Here is a 21,404-nt window from a genome sequence, read left to right as displayed (position 1 = left end):
ATTGTAAAGGTTAGCTTTTTTTTTAAATTCAGTTTTATTCTCTCAGTCGCGTTCATGATCTCTCCACCCCCCCCATCTGACACGGCTGTTTTCACAGAAAGACATGCTATAGCTCGAATGTTATTTATTTGGAGAAGCACTATAGCTCGAATGTTATTTATGTAGGGAAGAAAGTACAGTGTCAGGTGCTCATTCAGTGTAATAAGAACCATAGCACAGAGAGGTGTGTGCACTGCAAGAAGTACACATGTCGTAAATGTAGGAAGGGCGGGCCTTGGGTGTGTGGGAACTGTTAATATTTGAATGTGATGATTTTATATAGCACAGATCGGAAATCAGCAGTTCTTAGCATTGCACCACGCAAGCTGTCGTATCAACCGCCTACTGTAACTTGCTTTCTTTTTTCTTCGGTTATAGTCTTGAATAAAAGTGCACTTGTTTTGTTATACTTGTACACCAACATATGTTCCTGTGTTTGAGTGACACGGGCATGCTCAAAAAAATACACGTGTAATGCCACGAAAAGTGCACGCAGAGCTATAGTGCGTCTTTATTTGAAAATAGGAGTGTCAGGTGGGGAAGGATCCTGAACACGACACAGAATGAAAAGTGAATTTAAAAAAAAAAACACAAAAAAAAAACAAAGCTAACCTTTACAAGCATCATAAATTACACCGGCTGTTACTGACTGAAATCAAATGTATGTTTTTATTCTAAAATAGTAAGAATTAGAGCAGTTCTCAAAACGGAGTCGTGTGGGATTGAACTCATGACCTTTTGATTACCAGTCAGTTTCTGATACCATTACACCACAGAAACAGTTGTTGTAAATGTGTTAATGTGGCATGCTAAGGCGGCATTTTTTTTTTTTTTTTTTTTAAATAAAAGCGTACTTGTTCTGTTATATTTGTACCTTTTGTGAAGGTGTTTCTTTGATATTTGGACTTCAGGCTTCATACATTATATAGTTTATGCCTACATTTTGTCATTTACTGCTAGAATATGAAAAACGTTTCTGTTTTAAAAATGTGTTTACACAGATTACTGTACAAACGGAACACACATGAAATGCATGTGTTCCAAATAACGATCTATTATTTCCACTCTAAAACTCCACTACACTCCCAGATAATCAATCAAGGCATGAGGTAGAAGAAGATCCTGCACGTTCTAAGTCGGTGGGGGGATGAAATAGCCGGCTGCTTGCAGCTTGTGTTTATCAGCACATTTAGATGACAAAAGACGCTGGCGGAGAGGCGAGAACGGTTTTAAGAAGCGATTTAAGGTATGACGGATCTATGAGTTTTTTCGTAGGCTCTGGTAATTCTAGTGTTAACAATGTACAGTGCATCCGGAAAGTATTCACAGCACATCACTTTTTCCATATTTTGTTATGTTACAGCCTTATTCCAAAATTGATTAAATTCATTTTTTTCCTCAGAATTCTACACACAACACCCCATAATGACAACGTGAAAAATGTTTACTTGAGATTTTTGCAAATTTATTAAAAATAAAAAAATTGAGAAAGCAAATGTACATAAGTATTCACAGCCTTTGCCATGAAGCTCGAAATTGAGCTCAGGTGCATCCTGTTTCCCCTGATCATCCTTGAGATGTTTCTGCAGCTTAATTGGAGTCCACCTGTGGTAAATTCAGTTGGTTGGACATGATTTGGAAAGGCACACTCCTGTTTATATAAGGTCCCACAGTTGACAGTTCATGTCAGAGCACAAACCAAGCATGAAGTTAAAGGAATTGTCTGTAGACCTCCGAGACAGGATTGTTTCGAGGCACAAATCTGGGGAAGGTTACAGAAAAAATTCTGCTGCTTTGAAGGTCCCAATGAGCACAGTGGCCTCCATCATCCGTAAGTGGAAAAAGTTCAAAACCACCAGGACTCTTCCTAGAGCTGGCCGGCCATCTAAACTGAGAGATCGGGGGAGAAGGGCCTTAGTCAGGGAGGTGACCAAGAACCTGATGGTCACTCTGTCAGAGCTCCAGAGGTCCTCTGTGGAGAGAGGAGAACCTTCCAGAAGGACAACCATCTCTGCAGCAATCCACCAATCAGACCTGTATGGCAGTTTGGCCAGACGGAAGCCACTCCTTAGTAAAAGGCACATGGCAGCCCGCCTGGAGTTTGCCAAAAGGCACCTGAAGGACTCTCACACCATGAGAAAGAAAATTCTCTGGTCTGATGAGACAAAGATTGAACTCTTTGGTGTGAATGCCAGGCATCATGTTTGGAGGAAACCTGGCACCATCCCTACAGTGAAGCATGGTGGTGGCAGCATCATGCTGTGGGGATGTTTTTCAGTGGCAGGAACTGGGAGACTAGTCAGGATAAAGGAAAGATGACTGCAGCAATGTACAGAGACATCCTGGATGAAAACCTACTCCAGAGCACTCTTGACCTCAGACTGGGGCGACGGTTCATCTTTCAGCAGGACAACGACCCTAAGCACACAGCCAAGATATCAAAGGAGTGGCTTCAGGACAACTCTGTGAATGTCATTGAGTGGCCCAGCCAGAGCCCAGACTTGAATCCGTTTGAACATCTCTGGAGAGATCTTAAAATGGCTGTGCACCGACGCTTCCCATCCAACCTGATGGAGTTTGAGAGGTGCTGCAAAGAGGATTGGGCAAAACTGGCCAAGGATAGATGTGCCAAGCTTGTGGCATCATATTCAAAAAGACTTCAGGCTGTAATTGCTGCCAAAGGTGCATCGACAAAGTATTGAGCAAAGGCTGTGAATACTTATGTACATGTGATTTCTCAGTTTTTTTATTTTTAATAAATTTGCAAAAACCTGAAGTAAACTTTTTTCACGTTGTCATTATGGGGTGTTGTGTGTAGAATTCTGAGGAAAAAAATGAATTTAATCCATTTTGGAATAAGGCTGTAACATAACAAAATGTGGAAAAAGTGATGCGCTGTGAATACTTTCCGGATGCACTGTATATGCACCTCTGGAGTCTAATGTTTCAGGCAACCAGCACTTAAGACACTGTATGTTTCGTTTTGCTTTGACTATCTTTACAAATTTTTTTTTATTCACACTTCTGCTGTATGGTGTAATTAAAGTATAGTTCATAAGATAACTATGATGAAAAAGTATAAATCATATATTAAATGAAATACAAAATGAGGTGTAAATGAATTAAGTACCACATTTACAGTGAATAAACGAGTTGGTAACAGTTCAGAAAAAATGCCATTATTGCTCATTTACTGCTGTGTAACAAGACCATAAGGGATTCTTTTAGTCTTAATTATATTTATAACGCATCACCAAATATGTTACTCATCTATTTTCACTGTAGCATATTTAGAGCTTTGGACATGCTGGTACTTTTACTTACAAACATGGAGGATTTACAGGTCTTATACTGAAATATGCAAGATCAAAAAATTCTCGTTTACTGTAAACCACTTCTAACCATTTCAAACTGAGGTAGTAGGCCACAATGTGCAGATGAATAAGCATTTCACTGATATTTTGTATTATGAACTCCAAAAGAATTCAGGGTTACCAAATGTGCATGCCTTTTCTAGGATAATGTGCAAGTTAAATATGAGTGAAAAAGTAATATGCAGGATATCATCACTCTGAATATTAATGCTGTTGCCAAGTTTAGAGAGGTAGAGATAAAGAGATAAAAGCAGTGGTATACTACAGTACGTTTGTTTCAATAGAACCTGGGGTTTGAAATGGCTTAACTATGTATATTGTTTTTTAACCATATCTTAAAAAAATTTAACTTAAAAACTACACCAATTTTGGCAGTGGAAAATGACTTCAAGACGACAAAGTAATCTGATCATTTATGACTTGGCCTGTGTTATTTACCTCAGACTCCAACTCTGTTAGATTGCCCACAATCTCTCTGCAAGAAGTCATCAGGTCCTCCATGTGATCCTGCAGACACTCGAGTTCCTGTTTGAATGGTATGAAAAACAGCAAGCATTAGGGCTTCTGACATGACAGACCATGTAAACATATAGATACATTTTGCATTTTGATCAAGACAGGAAACATCTTTGGATGGAGAACTAGTGCATCAGAGGGCACATTCAGTCACATAGAGCACATATATACATTCACTCCTACTAGGATAATTTTAAGTGGTCAATTTGATTAGTACTTGTACTTTAAATGTGTAAGTAAAACATGGGCTATCGGGGGGTTGTGGGGGGGATTTTAAACAGACACTCTTGAGAACATGCATTCTCAAACTTCACAACAAACTATGGTAAGACTAGGATTTGAACCCAGTGTCCTGCCAAACTTAGACACCACTACTAAGCAAAGTGTTACCATGCAGATTAAAAAATAAAAACCTAAAGTACTTAACTAGAAATAAAAGCTTTCCAGGGAGACATGGTAGAATGTGAGGAAATTAGGATATCTATGGCAAAGACATCAAGTATCTACCTGTCCACTCTCCGTCTTCTCACTACACCATTTGCCCAAGTCTTTCATGCATCTTTCTTGCAAGGAGGGATCAAGTTTCACATCAAGAGCACGCTGGTGAAGTATTCGCTGAACCTCAGCCTTGCAGTCTCGTGATAACTGTTGGGAGATGTGGGGTATAATATAAAAAAATAAATAAATAAAACTCTTTTATTCCATTTTTGCAAATATAGCTCTAATACAATTTTATTTAATGCCAATCTTACTAACTTATAACATTAAGCTTGCAAGTATTCTGTTTGCAAAGAGATCTTTACATTAAGGATGGCTACCAAGACGAAACTGGAACATAAATATATGTTGTATACTAAAAAGAGATGTTAATAGAAAAAAAAACTCATATGTACAGTATTTCTAAAAAATTATACAATTCTGTGTTTAAACATTTCTGGACATACAGTACCAGATTAAATTTGTTTTTTAAATATTCAAATTGGAAAATATTATATTAATTTAACCTTGATTGACAAATATGCAGAAACCACACAGCAACATAAGAAATATGACAAACGAGAGGGGACCATGCAGTTCTTCAAGCTTATTTAAGTAATAGCTATAGCTGAGCTGTCCCAATCTCATCCATGTTAAAAAGTTGTCTTGGTTTTTGTTTCAAATACACAACTCTGAAGTTTGTTCCAGAGTCACATAACTCTTTGAAAAGAAGTGCTTCCTGATTACAGTCTTAAATGCACTTTCAACATCTACTGTTGTCCCTGCATAAGTGATTCACCACTTAGTTGGCAGAATTTGGCTGGATCCACTTTATTTATGCCTTGACAATTTTGAAGGCACGGATTAGGTCCCTATGCAGTTTCCTCTGCTTAAGACTGAACAGGTTAAATTCTCTGGGATGTGCCTGTTTGCTCTCCTTTGCAAAGTTTCAAATACTGTAGGATCGGGAGATGAAATGTTAGACAGAAACTGAGCAAAATTTATAACTGAAATATCAGTCCTATCTTCGCCCAAAGCCTAAATCGTATACCAAAAAAACATAGATAAGACAGTAAAGCGGGAAGTTGATAAAGCAGGTGAAAAGAACAAAAAGCAAAGCAAATGAAAAGTACGAGGAGCATTCAACTTATCTACCTCAGTAGGAAAGAGGTTTTTTTTTTTTTTTTTTTTTGTTTAATGTTTTGTTTTTTAATACAGTCTCCTGATAGATCCATCCACTTCATCTACTTTTCCTGCAATGACTTTAAACTCTTAAAAAAATCTTCTGTTTGACCTTCAAACGAGAACGTCACAGCTGCCTTGATGTCTTCATAACTTGAAAACCTCTGTCCACCGAAATACTTCTTCAAAACTCAGAAAAGGAAATAATCTCAGGGAGCCAGGATAGGACTGTAGGGTGGATGGTTCAGCTGCTGTACCCCACATTCTTGGATGGCAGCCTGTAATTGACGTAACATATGAACTGTTGCATTGTTGTCAAAAAGCAGAACACCTGCTGTGAGTTTTCCTTGCCTTTTCTAAAATCATTGCGTTGGCCTAAATCTTATGGTCGTCTTGTGTGGCATCAACACCAGAAGCAAACGTCCTCCAATATCTCAGAAGGCAGTTGCCATGACTTTGCCAGCAGATTTTTCTGTCTTGATCATTTTTGGGGTAAGGTCATGACTTGTGCTTCCACTGCACGGACTCCATTTTGGACTGAGTTTCTCTGTGACAGACCCAAGTCTCATCTCCAATCACCAAATGATGAAAAAAATTCACTTGATCTTCACAGAGCATCTCCAAGTTCTCCTGACAGCAGTAGAACCTTGTGGCCTTCTGACATGGTGTCAGCATTCTTGGAAACCATCTTGTAATGTTTTGTGAATCATTTTCCAAACTGTACCTGCTGAGATGCCCATTTCTTCAGCTATTCGGGAATCCTTAATTTGTCTGTCTGACAACATGAAATCCTCTACTTTCTTGCATATTTCTGTGGAAGTTGCTTCCACAGGCATCCAGTGTAAGGGTCATTTTCAGAGGACTCTCTACCCCCAGTTAAACTGCTTGCTCCAAAATTTTACTTTGTTGGATGATGGGGCAGACTCATCATAAACTGCAGTCATGTATTTCCTTTGTCTTTTTCCCTTCTTTTGTGAGAAATCTTATCACTGAATGTTGCTCCAAATTTAGTATTTTCTTACTTGATTTGAATAAGGATTCTTCTGACATCCTGTCTCTTGGAATATTAGACTCGCTAGTGATGTGTCGTTCGCGAACGAGCCGGCTCTAAGAGCCGATGCCCGTCGAGCAGAGCCGAAGCTTCTGCCACTCCTGCTCAGCTCTGCTGAAAATCCATTTGATTGTACCATTATGTGAAAGAAGGAAGGGGGGCAGACGCTGCAAGGAGAAATCCCACAGCTGATGTTATGCTGGAGTTGAGGTCCTATCTTGAGGAGCCCCTCATCCAAAGAGCTGAAGACCCACTGAGCTGGTGGGAGGCCAAGGCTGCAGTCTACTCACGCCTGGTTAAGGTAATGGTAGGAAGACTTTGCATTGTCGCTACATCGGTCCCCTCAGAAAGAGTCTTCTCAAAAACAGGACAAATAATCACGGAGAGGAGAAATCGCATCAGCCCATCTAAGCTGAGGCATCTGGCATTTCTGAATGCCAACCTGGCCTAAAAACTTTTATTCAAAGAGTCATAGTGTTGTGTTGTTGTTGTTGAGTTTGGCCTTTATTTAATTTGTTTGCTGTGGAAAAATGCATAAAAATTCGTAATGTCTGAAAACAATGAATAAGAAATTGCTTATACACAAACCATTCATAATTGCTTAATTAGGCTAAAATATAAGTATCCAAGTGATACTAAACGAAGAGCCATTCGGGAGCCGTAAGAGCCGGCTCTTTAAAGGGAGCTGATCCAAAAGAGCCGGAGTTCCCATCACTAAGACTCGCACTGAGGCACAACTGTGCATGAGCAACCTTGAGACATGTTACAACATGCTTGCCACTTTCTTTCATACTCAGGTAGATAAATTATTGAACACCCCTCATATTTCATGTCGATCACAGATGACCCAGGAGTGCAAGGTGGTGACCTTTTTTACTGTAATAAGAAGCACTCTCTGACCCAATTAACATAGTTACACCATAACAATTGCACCACAAAATTGTGGTACCCAGAAAATACAAATGGCGTTAGAGAAGTTTTTTTTTTTTTTTTACAAAACAATAATATAAATAAGTTAACAGTGTACCTAAAGAATTACATACACATCCAGTACCGTATTTATATATATTATCTTGAAATAAAATTTTCATTGAAAGGTTTCACATTTTTTGTGTTATGGAGTTTACAACAATATGCCACTGGTGTTCATTTTCTTGATTTATACATACTTGCTTAGGTGCAGGGGAGTGGGAGGAAAGGGGGGTGGGGTTTTTGGCAGTCCTGGTGCAATGCTAGAGAAAAGTTGCGAATATAAAATGTACTTTTTTTTTTTTTTTTTAAATTCATCACTTAAGTGCTAAATAAGTTATCGTTGAATGCCACTAAAACCAAAATGAGTCTCTAGTATCTCTGTATTTAACTTGCCAGTCTGCCAGCCAGCTTACAGTGCTGACTGCCCTCATATGACAAAATTCTACGAAACAGAAGTATAACTATTATCCTTACCCATGATTGCAGTATCTGCTAATTTATGCTAAGAATGCAGCATGACCATCCAAGTAAAGCACTGTGTCAGTTTTTAAGCGAGACAGCAGCTACGGAGATCTTTTTTAGCATTCCAGGAGCAAAGATATAGGTACAGCACTGTTTTCCCACCCTTTTTCTGTGGTAGCACATTTTTTGCACACAATTCTACCAACCACAAAAACATTAAAACTATACATGTGCTCAACTTTCCGAATGTGGGGGATGTGCAAGGAAAGCAGCTCTGAGATTGCCATTCGCAAATATTAACAGTGAGCACTTTGGACACATTTTCCAGCTGCTTCGTCCTTCACACAGGTGGTCCACTCTCTGCCTCATTCCACTGATCCGGGGTCAGAGGCAACTCATATGCTCATTGTCCCTTGGCTCTGCGAAAGTCGCAGGTGAACACACACCCAGGCAGATGGAATCTCTTGGCTAAAGTGCTCTCTAAATGCTGTGTCTGCAACACAGTGATCACAGAATTGCTTTTAGGTCTGCTTCACCAGTTTAGTCCCATCCTCCTCAGACAGGTCTTGACTACCTCAGATCTGAGAGAGACCTCGTCTCTCTCAGATCGGACCCAGGGGCTCTACACTGTTGCTTGCATGGCACGCCAGCTGAAAACCACTTGCGTAGAGTATTATTACCAAGTCATAGATGGCGATGCACAACTGAGGATAGTTTTACTGTATACCCATTTAAGATACTTTTTCAGTTAAATCAGTCTTTAGCAGTGCATTCGAAGTGAACAGTTGTTTCGATCGTATTTTACTTAGACATGTCTGTGTCTCATATGCTATGCCAATCTGAGAATTAATACATTGGCCTCATTTTCTTGTTGTCTTCTTTTCAGCTTGCCTTTTAGGAAGGCATTAAAATTCAGGTTGTACTTACTCAAGTAGCATTTTGTTTAAAGTTCAGGTTTAAGGTCATTTTTTAGGTTTAAACTATGTCATTAATATTTTTTAATTCATTTGTATTGATTCTAAATTAATTTCGTGATTCAATGTGTATTTACTTCATGATTTATGTATTAATTTTATAATTATGTTTTAATGTTAGATGTGATTAATTGCATAAATTTATGTGATTGTTTAATTTTATGTATTTTTTTTATTGATTCCCAGCCCTAATTTTTTTTAATAGGCAATTTCGGAATTGGCATTAATCAAAATCAAAGAGGCAAAAAAAAAAAAAAAAAAAAAAATCAAACATGATGCAATATAAAACCTAGCAAAACTTTAAAAAGAAAACATGTCATAAGAGGTGGAATGGGGATTGAATGGGGTTTCTTTCATTTATTTACATTTTTTAGTTAGCATATCTAGAATTAAGACTGTATTGATTTAATGCATCATATATGAGCCCATCTGTAAATATATTAGACAAGGTCTTAGTAGCAAATGCTTTTAAAAACTGAAAGTGCACTGCTCAAAAAAAATTTATGGAACTCTTTAATTGCACATCTTTTAATCTCATTGTACATGTGTATAGTGACAATAAAAGGCATTCTATTCTATCTTGATGAAGAAAATATTCAAGTGGAAAATCTTTACTGAGAAATACTGTATAATTTGTTGAGAACAAAATGATGCAACAACAGTCAATGGAAACCAAATTCACCAACCCATTAAGGGCTGGATTCAACATCACACACTGAAAATCAAAATCAAAAACTGAAAATCAGAGACTGATCCAACTTTAGTGAAATTCATCATGGCAACTCTGTGTGACTCAGTAGTGTGTATGGCCCCCATGCACTCCCAACAATGTCTGGGCATGCTTCTGGTTAGATGGCAGATTGTGTATTGGGGGATCTCCTCCCAGACCTGGATCAGGTCATCAGTGAGCTCCTGGACAGTCTGTGGCGCTAATTGGTGGCATTGGATGCACCAATACAGAAAGTCACAGAGGTTCTCAACTGGATTCAGGTCTGGGGAATGTGCGGACCAGTCAATGACATCAATGCCTTCTTCATCCTGGAACTGCCTACACACTCCAGCCAAATGAGGCTGGACATAGTCAGCTACAGGAGCAATGCAGTAGGCTCACTGCACCAGCGTAAGGTCTGACAATGGTTCTGAGGATTTCATCCCGGTACCTAACAGTTGCCAGGGTGCAATACTCCAAGGATATGTCACCCCAGACGATCACTGACCCACTGTCAACCTAGTTGTGCTGGATGATGTAGGCTGCATAATGTTCACCATGGTGTCTCTACACTCTTTCATGTCTGTCACATGTGCTCAGTTTGAACCTGCTCCATTCTGTGAGGAGAACGGGGAGCCAGTGTTGTAGCTGCCAATTATGGTATTTTCTGGCAAATACCAATAAAGCTGCATGGTGATGAGCCGTGAGCACAGGTCCCAACAGAGGAAATCCGGTCCTCATGCACACAAGTAGCATGCACACCGGCAGCCAGCTGGAGGTAATTTTGTAGAGCTCTGGTAGTGGCTACTCCCATTCCTCCTCACACAAAGGAGCTGGTCCTGCTGCTGGGTTGATGCCGTTCTACGGTCCTGTCCAGAACTCCTTGTGTAATGGCCCGTCTCCCGGTATCTCCTCCATGCTTGTGACACTGTGCTTAGAGATACAGCAAATCTTCTTGCAACTGCATGTATAGATATGCCATCCTGGGGGAGTTGGATTACCTGTGCAACCTGAATTGGTTGCAGGTACTGCCTCATGCTACCAGTAGTGATAAGAACAGTAGCAAAACTAGAGAAAAATCAGTCAGGAAGGATAAGGAGAGAGCAATTGTCTGTGACCACCCCTGCAAAACCACTTAACTTTTTGGGCGTTGTCTTGCTGTTACCCTCTCCAGTGCACCTTTTGTCACTTTCATTTGAACCAAAGCAAATGAAGTTGATTCACAATCGTTTTTGTTTCCTAACTGGACAGACTGATATTGATGAAGCTTAACACTAGAATTACCAGAGCCTACGAAAAAACTTGTATATCCGGCCCACCTTAAATCGCTTCTTAAATCCGTTCACACCTCTCCACCAGCATTCTTTGTCCTCTAAATGTGCTGATAAAAGACAAGCTGCCAGCAGCCGGCTATTCCATCCCTCCACCGACTTAGAACGTGAGCGAAGTTTTCCCAGCTCACGCCTTGATTGATTATGTGGGAGTGAAGTGGAGTTTTACAGTGGAAATAAGATCATTATTCTAAAGTAATCTATGTAAACACATTGTTAAAACGGAAACTTTTTCATATTTTAGTAATAAATGTTACAAAATGTAGTAGGCATAAACTATAGAATATATAAAGCCCGAGTTCCAAAGATCAAATAAACACTTTCACAAAAGCTTCAAGAATGATTCAACAGCTTCTGTGGCGTAGCGCGCTAAGATTTGCCTCTTAGCGCAGAGCAGCTTTTCCTTGCCTCACAGACCTGAGTTCGATTCCCCGCTGGGGATGAAGTGTTGCTTTTTTTTTCTTTTCTTTTAAATCTCAAACGGACATAAAATTTATACATTGGTGGTATGCACTGTCAATTACTGAGATCGTTATATTTTCATGTGGGATGCTCCTTTTCAAATATTTTTTTAACAATTGAGACTGCAATTAACAGGAACAACTGTCCTTATAACTTATTTTTAAGATCCATAACACACAGACAGACAGAGCACTGCGTAATAGAGAGACAGACAGGCAGAGAAGTCACTAGATATATAAATAAACAGGGAAGCCACGTGTACTGAAAGAAAAAAAGAACATGTGCGTTGTCCTTGCTGCACTGAATAAGCGCAGGCGCTCTAACATCACCCCTCCCCCTCGGCAGCAAGGACAACGCACATGTTCTTTTTTTCTTTCAGTACACGTGGCTTCCCTGTTTATTTCTATATCTAGTGACTTCTCTGCCTGTCTGTCTCTCTATTACGCAGTGCTCTGTCTGTCTGTGTGTTATGGATCTTAAAAATAAGTTATAAGGACAGTTGTTCCTGTTAATTGCAGTCTCAATTGTTAAAAAAATATTTGAAAAGGAGCATCCCACATGAAAATATAACGATCTCAGTAACTGACAGTGCATACCAATGTGTAAATTTTATGTCCGTTTGAGGTTTAAAAGAAAAGAAAAAAAAAGCAACACTTCATCCCCAGCGGGGAATCAAACTCAGGTCTGTGAGGCAAGGAAAAGCTGCTCTGCGCTAAGAGGCAAATCTTAGCGCGCTACGCCACAGAAGCTGTTGAATCATTCTTGAAGCTTTTGTGAAAGTGTTTATTTGATCTTTGGAACTCGGGCTTTATATATTCTATAGTTTATGCCTACTACATTTTGTAACATTTATTACTAAAATATGAAAAAGTTTCTGTTTTAACAATGTGTTTACATAGATTACTTTAGAATAATGATCTTATTTCCACTGTAAAACTCCACTTCACTCCCACATAATCAATCAAGGCGTGAGCTGGGAAAACTTCCTCACGTTCTAAGTCGGTGGGGGGTTGGAATAGCCGGCTGCTAGCAGCTTGTCTTTTATCAGCACATTTAGAGGACAAAGGATGCTGGCGGAGAGGTGTGAACGGATTTAAGAAGCGATTTAAGGTGGGCCGGATATACGAGTTTTTTCGTAGGCTTTGGTAATTCTAGTGTTAATTGACTGTTAGAGTGTGATTATTTGTTCCCTTAATGTTTTGAGCAGTGTATTTTTATTTTACCTTGAAGCTTAAAAAGAACAATTACAATATTTTACTTTAATTACATGGACACTTCAAAGAAAACAAATTCAAATCTTTATAAATTAGATGCTAATTTAGAAACAAGCAGATACTGTACAAATATATTTAACTCACCCTACGTCCCTGTTCCTCTGTGCGATAAGCATGTCGATACAAGCAGGAGAAAATGGCCCCAGGTGGCATAACTTCACTAGTGTCATTCCAGCCATGAGTATGACAAAGTCGAGCAGCATCTCCTTGGCACTTGCGGTACAGAATTGGATCAAGCCTAGCAATATAATCAGTATAACCAATGAAGCCACCATTTGTCACTTTTATACTTACTTTGAAAGATTCTTTTCCATTTACAAGACAAACATGCTGCACATACAGTGGGGCAAAAAAGTATTTAGTCAGCCACCAATTGTGCAAGTTCTCCCACTTAAAAGGATGAGAGAGGCCTGTAATTTTCATCATAAGTATACCTCAACTATGAGAGACAAAATGAAAAAAAAAAAAAAATCCAGAAAATCACATTGTCTGATTTTTAAAGAATTTATTTGCAAATTATGGTGGAAAATAAGTATTTGGTCAATAACAAAAGTTCATCTCAATACTTTGTTATATACCCTTTGTTGGCAATGACAGAGGTCAAACGTTTTCTGTAAGTCTTCACAAGGTTTTCACACACTGTTGCTGGTATTTTGGCCCATTCCTTCATGCAGATCTCCTCTAGAGCAGTGATGTTTTGGGGCTGTCGCTGGGCAACACGGACTTTCAACTCCCTCCAAAGATTTTCTATGGGGTTGAGATCTGGAGACTGGCTAGGCCACTCCAGGACCTTGAAATGCTTCTTACGAAGCCACTCCTTCGTTACCCAGGCGGTGTGTTTGGGATCATTGTCATGCTGAAAGACCCAGCCATGTTTCATCTTCAATGCCCTTGCTGATGGAAGGAGGTTTTCACTCAAAATCTGACGATACATGGCCCCATTCATTCTTTCCTTTACACGGATCAGTCGTCCTGGTCCCTTTGCAGAAAAACTGTCCCAAAGCATGATGTTTCCACCCCCATGCTTTACAGTAGGTATGCTGTTCTTTGGATGCAACTCAGCATTCTTTCTCCTCCAAACACAACGAGTAGAGTTTTTACCAAAAAGTTCTATTTTGGTTTCATCTGACATTCTCCTAATCCTCTTCTGGATCATCCAAATGCTCTCTAGCAAACTTCAGACGGGCCTGCACATGTACTGGCTTAAGCAGGGGGACACGTCTGGCACTTCAGGATTTGAGTCCCTGGCGGCGTAGTGTGTTACTGATGGTAGTCTTTGTTACTTTGGTCCCAGCTCTCTGCAGGTCATTCACTAGGTCCCCCCGTGTGGTTCTGGGATGTTTGCTCACCGTTCTTGTGATCATTTTGACCCCACGGGGTGAGATCTTGCGTGGAGCCCCAGATCGAGGGAGATTATCAGTGGTCTTGTATGTCTTCCATTTTCTAATAATTGCTCCCACAGCTGATTTCTTCACACCAAGCTACTTACCTATTGCAGATTCAGTCTTCCCAGCCTGGTGCAGGTCTACAATTTTGTTTCTGGTGTCCTTTGACAGCTCTTTGGTCTTGGCCATAGTGGAGTTTTGAGTGTGACTGTTTGAGGTTGTGGACAGGTGTCTTTTATATTGATAACGAGTTCAAACAGGTGCCATTAATACAGGTAACGAGTGGAGGACAGAGGAGCCTCTTACAGAAGTTACTGGTCTGTCAGAGCCAGAAATCTTGCTTGTTTGTAGGTGACCAAATACTTATTTTCCACCATAATTTGCAAATAAATTCTTTAAAAATCAGACAATGTGATTTTTTGGATTTTTTTTTCTCATTTTGTCTCTCATAGTTGAGGTACACCTATGATGAAAATTTCAGGCCTCTCATCTTTTTAAGTGGGAGAACTTGCACAATTGGTGGCTGACTAAATACTTTTTGCCCCACTGTAAATATACAATTTAAAAAAAAAAACACAATGAACACACAAAATAATGAAATATATTAATTAATGTAGCTATCCCAATTCCATTCCTTCTTAAATCAAAAAAAATAAAAAATGCACTTTGTTATCTTTACATTATTAACAAAAATATAGACAGGACATAAGATAGTAAATGTTCAATTGTTAAATAAACACTGAATGTTAAATAGACACACTCTTTTCACCACTGCAAATATTTTAAATGTCCTTAATGCTATATACTGTAAAATTTCCCTTGTTGATTAATGCATCTACTGCTGGCTTTTACAAGTAAGCAAAAGTGAGGACCAATTGTCAATGAGCTTTTCTGAAATAAATCGAGCAATTCAGTATCAAAAATTAAATAATAAAAACACCTCAACAACACTACTGTGAAACTTACAAAAATAAAAATCACATATTTTGACATTCCACTGGTCCCACAAATTAAAAATTTATGGTGTTTTTTTTTTGTTAAAATTCAATTTATTAGAATTATCACACAATAAGAAGCTATGAATTTTATAAAGGAACTATTCTCGTAAATCTGTACAGCCCTCTTACAAATACACTGTATATGTTCAGAGGATTTGTTACTCAACCATTTAACAGTGAAAATTACATGAGTGATTTGATGTACACCCTCATTTTCTCTCAGAACGCAAACACAATGAAGAAAAAAAACTGGCTACTGACTTTGCCACACCAAGCAGCATCAATATCCAGTCACTATTTAAGGAATGAATGTGGAGGGGGTACACTCCTACAAGTACTTGGGGAACCATTTTAATAACAAGCTGTACTAAGAGCATAAGAGACTCTTTTTCCTAGGTGACTGCATTCATTTAATTTGTGTAGTGAAATTCTTTAGCATTAGAATTACCAGAGCCTACGAAAAAACTTGTAGATCCGTCCCACCTTAAAACCGTTCTCACCTCTCTTTTGTCTTCTAAATGTGCTGATTAACACGAGCAGCAAGCAGCCGGCTATTCCATCCCCCACCGCCGCAGAACGTTCACTAAGTTTTCCCAGCTCATGCCTTGTTTGATTATCTGGGAGTGACTGAAGTGCTGGAATTTTACAGTGGAAATAATAGATCGCTATTTGGAACACACGCATTTCATGTGTGTTCCGTTTCTACAGTAATCTGTGTAAACACATTTTTAAAACAAACGCTTTTCATATTTTAGTAGTAAATGACAAAATGTAGGCATAAACTATACAATGCATGAAGCCTGAAGTCCAAAGATCAAGTAAACACTTTCACAAAAGGTTCAAGGATGATACAACAGCTTCCGTGGCATAGCGGTAAGATTTGCTGACTTGTAATCAAGAGTCCCCGGTTCGACCCCCATTCACTCCTATAGTTTTATCGTAGACTCTGGTAATTCTAGTGTTAAACGTTCTATAACTCTGATAGCTGGGGCAATTTTCTAAGCTGTAGTGTGCCAGGCCAGTAAGATCACTTCAAGAGAGATACATCGAAATAGCTGATTAAGAAGGCACGCTCAGTTATGGGATCCACTCTTGATTCGCTGAATGTCATACTGGCAGAGACAACGAAGATGGTCATTCTGAATAACTATCTGTGCTACCAGGCAAAAACAAATTGAAATCTAAGTAATAAGCCTAGACTTTAGCATCAATGCTTGCACCAAGCAATGCATACAGTGGGGTAAATAAGTAAGTATTTGATCCCCTGCTGAATTTGTAAGTTTGCTCACTTACAAAGAAATGAACAGTCTCTAATTTTTATGGTTGTATCATTTTAATGGAGAGAGAGAGAGAGAGAGAGAGAGAGACAAAAAAAAAAAATCAACCAAAACTCCAGAAAAAACATTTTACATAAAAGTTATAAATTGATTTGCATGTCATTGGGTGAAATACAGGGTACGTATTTGACCTGCAACAACCCAGCCAGAATTCTTGCTCCCACATGGCTGTATGCCCATGTGGCACACAAATTACAATCAATCAATCAATCACAGATACTCCAAACCTCAACTCATTATGTGTATAAAGCACACCTGTCCACAAAATTAATTTCTTCCATTACAACCTCTCCACCATCATAGGCAAGACCAAAGAGCTGTCAAAGGACGTCAGGGACAAGATTGTAGACCTGCACACTGCTGGAATGGGCTACAAGACCATCAGCAAGAAGCTTGGTGAGAAGGTGACAACTGGTGGTGTGATTATTCAGAAATGGAAGAACTATAAAATGGCCATCAATTGCCCTCGGTCTGGAGCTCCATGCAAGATCTTGCCTCATGGGGTGAGGATGATCATGAGAACGGTGATATATCAGCCCAAAACTACACGGGAGGAGCTTGTTAATGATCTGAAGGCAGTTGTCATAAGGCAGTCACCATGAACACCAATGGCAACACAATGCGCCATAATGGATTGAAATCTTGCAGCGCCCACAAGGTCCCCCTGCTCAAAAACGCACATGTGCAAGCCTGCCTTAAGTATGGCAATGAAAATCCTGTTATGGATGTCAAAACACTAAAATTAAGTTTATAATATGAGAGGTTAGGTTAAGTTTGACTTTGTAACCACTTACACTTTTTCTGTTTGCAATTTCTACCGTTATAAAAAGCCATTATTAAATCTTGCTTGCATTTTATGTTGGTTAGGCCTTCAATCAGTGTTTCAAGTTCACTCAGTATTCAGTTTTGACAAAGTGGAGAGTGTCATTGTGAAATAAGTGAGTTGTGGACCCTGAATTTCTTAAAAGACTGTCTGAACCTCAACTGTATGAAGTGCAATAGAGCAGGGGTCCCCAACCACCGGTCCACGACCCACTACCGGGCCGCAGCCATCTGACAGCCGGGCCGCGAGAGAACTGCCGGCAACGGAGACTCACTCAGACTTTTCAGAACGCTTGGCAGGTGGGGCTTTGCAGTGGCGCAGAGAGAGGAGAAAGACTGAGGTGATAGAGTATTACAACAAAGTATTTTATGGTCCTGACAGTTTCCCCATATGACACGAGTCTATAGAAATCGCGTTACTACGAAGTACATTCAGCAGATGCTTTCATTACAACGAAGTGACTTGAAATGCTTGAATGAATCATCCACAGAGCAGTTAGATCTGTGGTCGCAGCTCAGTTGTACACATTTACACAACGATCCCCAAACAGAAACATTGGAAAAAAAATTCTTTCTTCGAACTTTCCTCGTACTGTTTTTTTTTTTTTTTTTGATGTTTTTGTTTTCTGTGGTTTTCAGTGATACCTTTTACTTATTGCTTGTCAACATTTGAAAAACATCCATTGGAATTTAACTCATTATCACCCTCCTATAGAAACGGCAGACATGAAAAAACGATAACAGTGTTAATGTTTGTGATGTGCAATCTGTTGGAATGGCAAATGCAAAGCATATGTCTTTGTTATATGCAAAAAAAAGAAGAAAAATCTTGGGTTGCAAACGTATGCAAACTGCTTAATAACTTAATAATAATAGAAATGTTATGTAAATTGTGTATAAAACTGCACCCCAATCCCCCCCCCCACGGAAAAATTTGCATCTAATAAAGTGGTCCTTGCCGTCAAGAAGGTTGGGGACCACTGCAATTGAGAACCCAAACTGCAAAGACAACAATCTGTTGTTTTCGAAAACATTTCACAGGAGTTCATGATTACCTATGCTTATGACTAATATTAACGAAGAATTCATATTAAAACATGACAAATTTGCAATGTATTTACATAAAGATATTATCTAATATATGATTTCTTCTTATAGTGCAGAAGCCCTGTCAAACTAATTCAAACACAAATAACTTAATTGCCATCTTAAGTTTCCCTCAACCTTCAATGCAGAGGTGTTTCTTCAAGACCATCAATATGACTTTACTTAATATCAGCGCTTAAATAGTAAAACAATAGGTTAGTGATCTTATCAGTGGAAGTCACTGAGGAAGTAACTCCAAATTATAATTTTTGTTCATAGTTTTGTTAATGTAATGGAATACATCTGTCAAAAGTACTTTGTTGAACCTCAGTGTGTTCATTACAGTGGATTAAATCAGTTTACTGAAAAGTAAATTTACTCAACTGAGTACATTCTGATGTCCTCATTGACAACATATTAGATATAGCTAACTGTTTATTTGATAAAGATATTTTCCCCAGATTCTTTAAAGACCAAAGATGTTAAACTATTAGTAAAAAAAAAAAAAATAAAGTCTTGACTTTTGTCTTTTTTCGTTGTCCCTGACATCCTTAAATTTTCCTGACAAACGCCAAGAAGCTAGTAGCACCTTATCACTGTGCTAATAGCCCACAGTTGTTTTGCAAATATATGGTTAAGCAGAACAGAGCCTGCTACATATCTTGCTCTGTGTTACACCCATCACCTGCATTCCTTTCTCACAACATCCGTAAATCTTCTCTTAGGCCTTCCTCTTTTCCTCTTGCCTGGTAGCTCTATCTTTAACATCCTTTTCCCAATATACCCAGCACCTCTGCTCTGCACATGTCCAAACCAATGCAATCTTCCCTCTTTGAATTTCTCTCCCAACCTTCCAACCTGAGCTGACCCTCTAATGTACTCATTTCTAATCCTGTCCATCCTTATCACACCCAGTGCAAATGTTAGCATCTTTAACTCTGCCACCTCCAGCTCAGTCTCATGCTTTCTGGTCAGTGCCACCATCTCCAACCCATGTAATATAGCTGGTCTCACTACTGTCCTGTACACCTTCCCTTTCACTCTTGCTGATACCAGTCTGTTACAAAATTACTCCTGACACTCTTCTCCACCCATTCCATCCTGCCTGCACTCTTTTTCACCTCTCTTCCACAATCCTCATAACTCTGTACTGTTGATTCCAAGCATTTAAATTCATCCACCTTCGCCAACGCGACTCCCTGCATCCTTACCATTCCACCGACATCCCTGTCATTTACACACATGTATTCTGTCTTGTTCCTACTGACCTTCACTCCTCTCCTCTCTAGAGCATATCTCCAACTCTCCAAGGTCTCCTCAACCTGCTCCCTACTCTTGCTACAGATCACAATGTCATAAGCAAGCATGGTCCAAGGGGACTCCTGTCTAATCTAATCTGTTAACCTGTCCATCACCATTGCAAATAAGAAAGGGCTCAAAGTCAATCCCTGATGTAATCCCACCTCCACGTTGAATGCAACCATCACTCCTACTGCAGTCCTCACCACTGTCACACTTCCCTCGTACATATCCTGTACAACTCTTCCATTCTTCTCTAACACTCCTGAGTTCCTCATACAATACCACAACTCCTCTCAAGGCACCCTGTCATATGCTTTCTCCAGGTCCACAAAGATGCAATGCAAATCCTTCTGGCCTTCTCTGTACTTCTCCATCAACACCCTCAGAGCTAACACTGCATCTGTGGTGCTCTTTCTTAGCATGAAACCATACTGCTGCTCACTAATCATCACCTCACTTTGTAACCTAGCTTCCACTACTCTTTCCCATAACTTTATGCCGTGGCTCATCAATTTTATCCCCCTGTATTTACTACAGCTCTGCACATCCCCTTTGTTCTTAAAAATCTGTACCAGTACACTTTTTCTCCACTCCCCAGGCATCCTCTCACTTTCCAAGATTCCATTAAACAATCTGGTTAAAAACTCCACTGCCATCTCCCCTAAACACCTCCATGCTTCCACAGGTATGTCATCTGGACCAACAGCCTTTCCAATCTTCATCCTCATCATAGCTGTCCTTACTTCCTCCTTGATAATCCGTTGCACTTCCTGATTCACTATATCCACATAATCCAACCTCCTCTCTCTCATTCTTTTCATTCATCAGCCTCTCAAAGTACTCTTTCCATCTGTTCAACACACCCTCCTCGCTAGTGAGAATGTTTCCATCTTTATCCTTTATCACCCTAACCTGTTGCACATCTTTCCCAGATTGGTCCCTCTGTCTAGCCAATCAGTACAGGTCCTTTTCTCCCTCCTTAGTGTCCAACCTCTCATATAACTCCTCACCCGCCTTTTCTTTAACCTTCGCCACCTCTCTTTTCACCTTGTGCCTTATCTCCTTGTACTCTTGCCTACGTTCTGCATCTCTCTGACTATCCTACTTCTTCTTCACCATCCTCTTCCTCTGTATACTTTCCTGTACTTCCCCAGTCCACCACCAGGATTCCTTTTTTTCCTTCCTCTGTCCAGATGTCACACCAATCACTCTTCTTGCTGTCACCCTTACTACTTGTGCTGTAGTTGCCCAGCTGTCTGCCAACTCTTCACTGCCACCCAGTGCCTGTCTTACCTCCTCCCTAAACTCAACCTTGCAGTCCTCCTTTTTCAACTTCCACCATTTGATCCTTGGCTCTGTCCTCACTCTCCTCCTCTTCTTGATCTCCGCCATCCTATAGACCACCATCCTATGCTGCCTAACTACACTTTTCTCTGCCAGCACTTTGCAGTCTTCAATCTCCTTTAGATTGACTCTTCTGCATAGGATATAATCTACCTGTGTGCATCTTCCTCCACTCTTGTACGTCACCCTATGTTACTCCCACTACTTAAAATACGTATTACACCACAGCCATGCCCATTCTTTTCGCAAAATCCACTGTCATCTGACCTTCTTCGTTCCTCTCCTTGACACCATACTTAACCCATCA

At 39.7% G+C, this 21,404-nt stretch overlaps 1 protein-coding gene across 1 annotated transcript in view; it reads right to left on the bottom strand.

Annotated features, from left to right (window-relative positions):
* Positions 1–21,404, bottom strand: part of glg1a (golgi glycoprotein 1a) — a 314,175-nt gene that overhangs the window by 106,914 nt on the left and 185,857 nt on the right. Inside the window, exons 12-14 of the mRNA XM_051931535.1 lie at positions 12,908–13,061; positions 4,437–4,574; positions 3,852–3,938 (exon numbers count right to left, since the gene is read on the bottom strand). Of these exons, the coding sequence (XP_051787495.1) occupies positions 3,852–3,938; positions 4,437–4,574; positions 12,908–13,061 (379 nt within the window). The remainder of the gene's footprint in view (positions 1–3,851; positions 3,939–4,436; positions 4,575–12,907; positions 13,062–21,404) is intronic.

The sequence above is a fragment of the Erpetoichthys calabaricus genome, chromosome 9 (assembly GCF_900747795.2).
Source record: "Erpetoichthys calabaricus chromosome 9, fErpCal1.3, whole genome shotgun sequence".
In the NCBI taxonomy this organism is placed as follows: domain Eukaryota; kingdom Metazoa; phylum Chordata; class Cladistia; order Polypteriformes; family Polypteridae; genus Erpetoichthys; species Erpetoichthys calabaricus.
The sequence above is the reverse complement of the archived record's forward strand: the minus strand, read 5'-3'. Positions and strand labels throughout refer to the sequence as shown.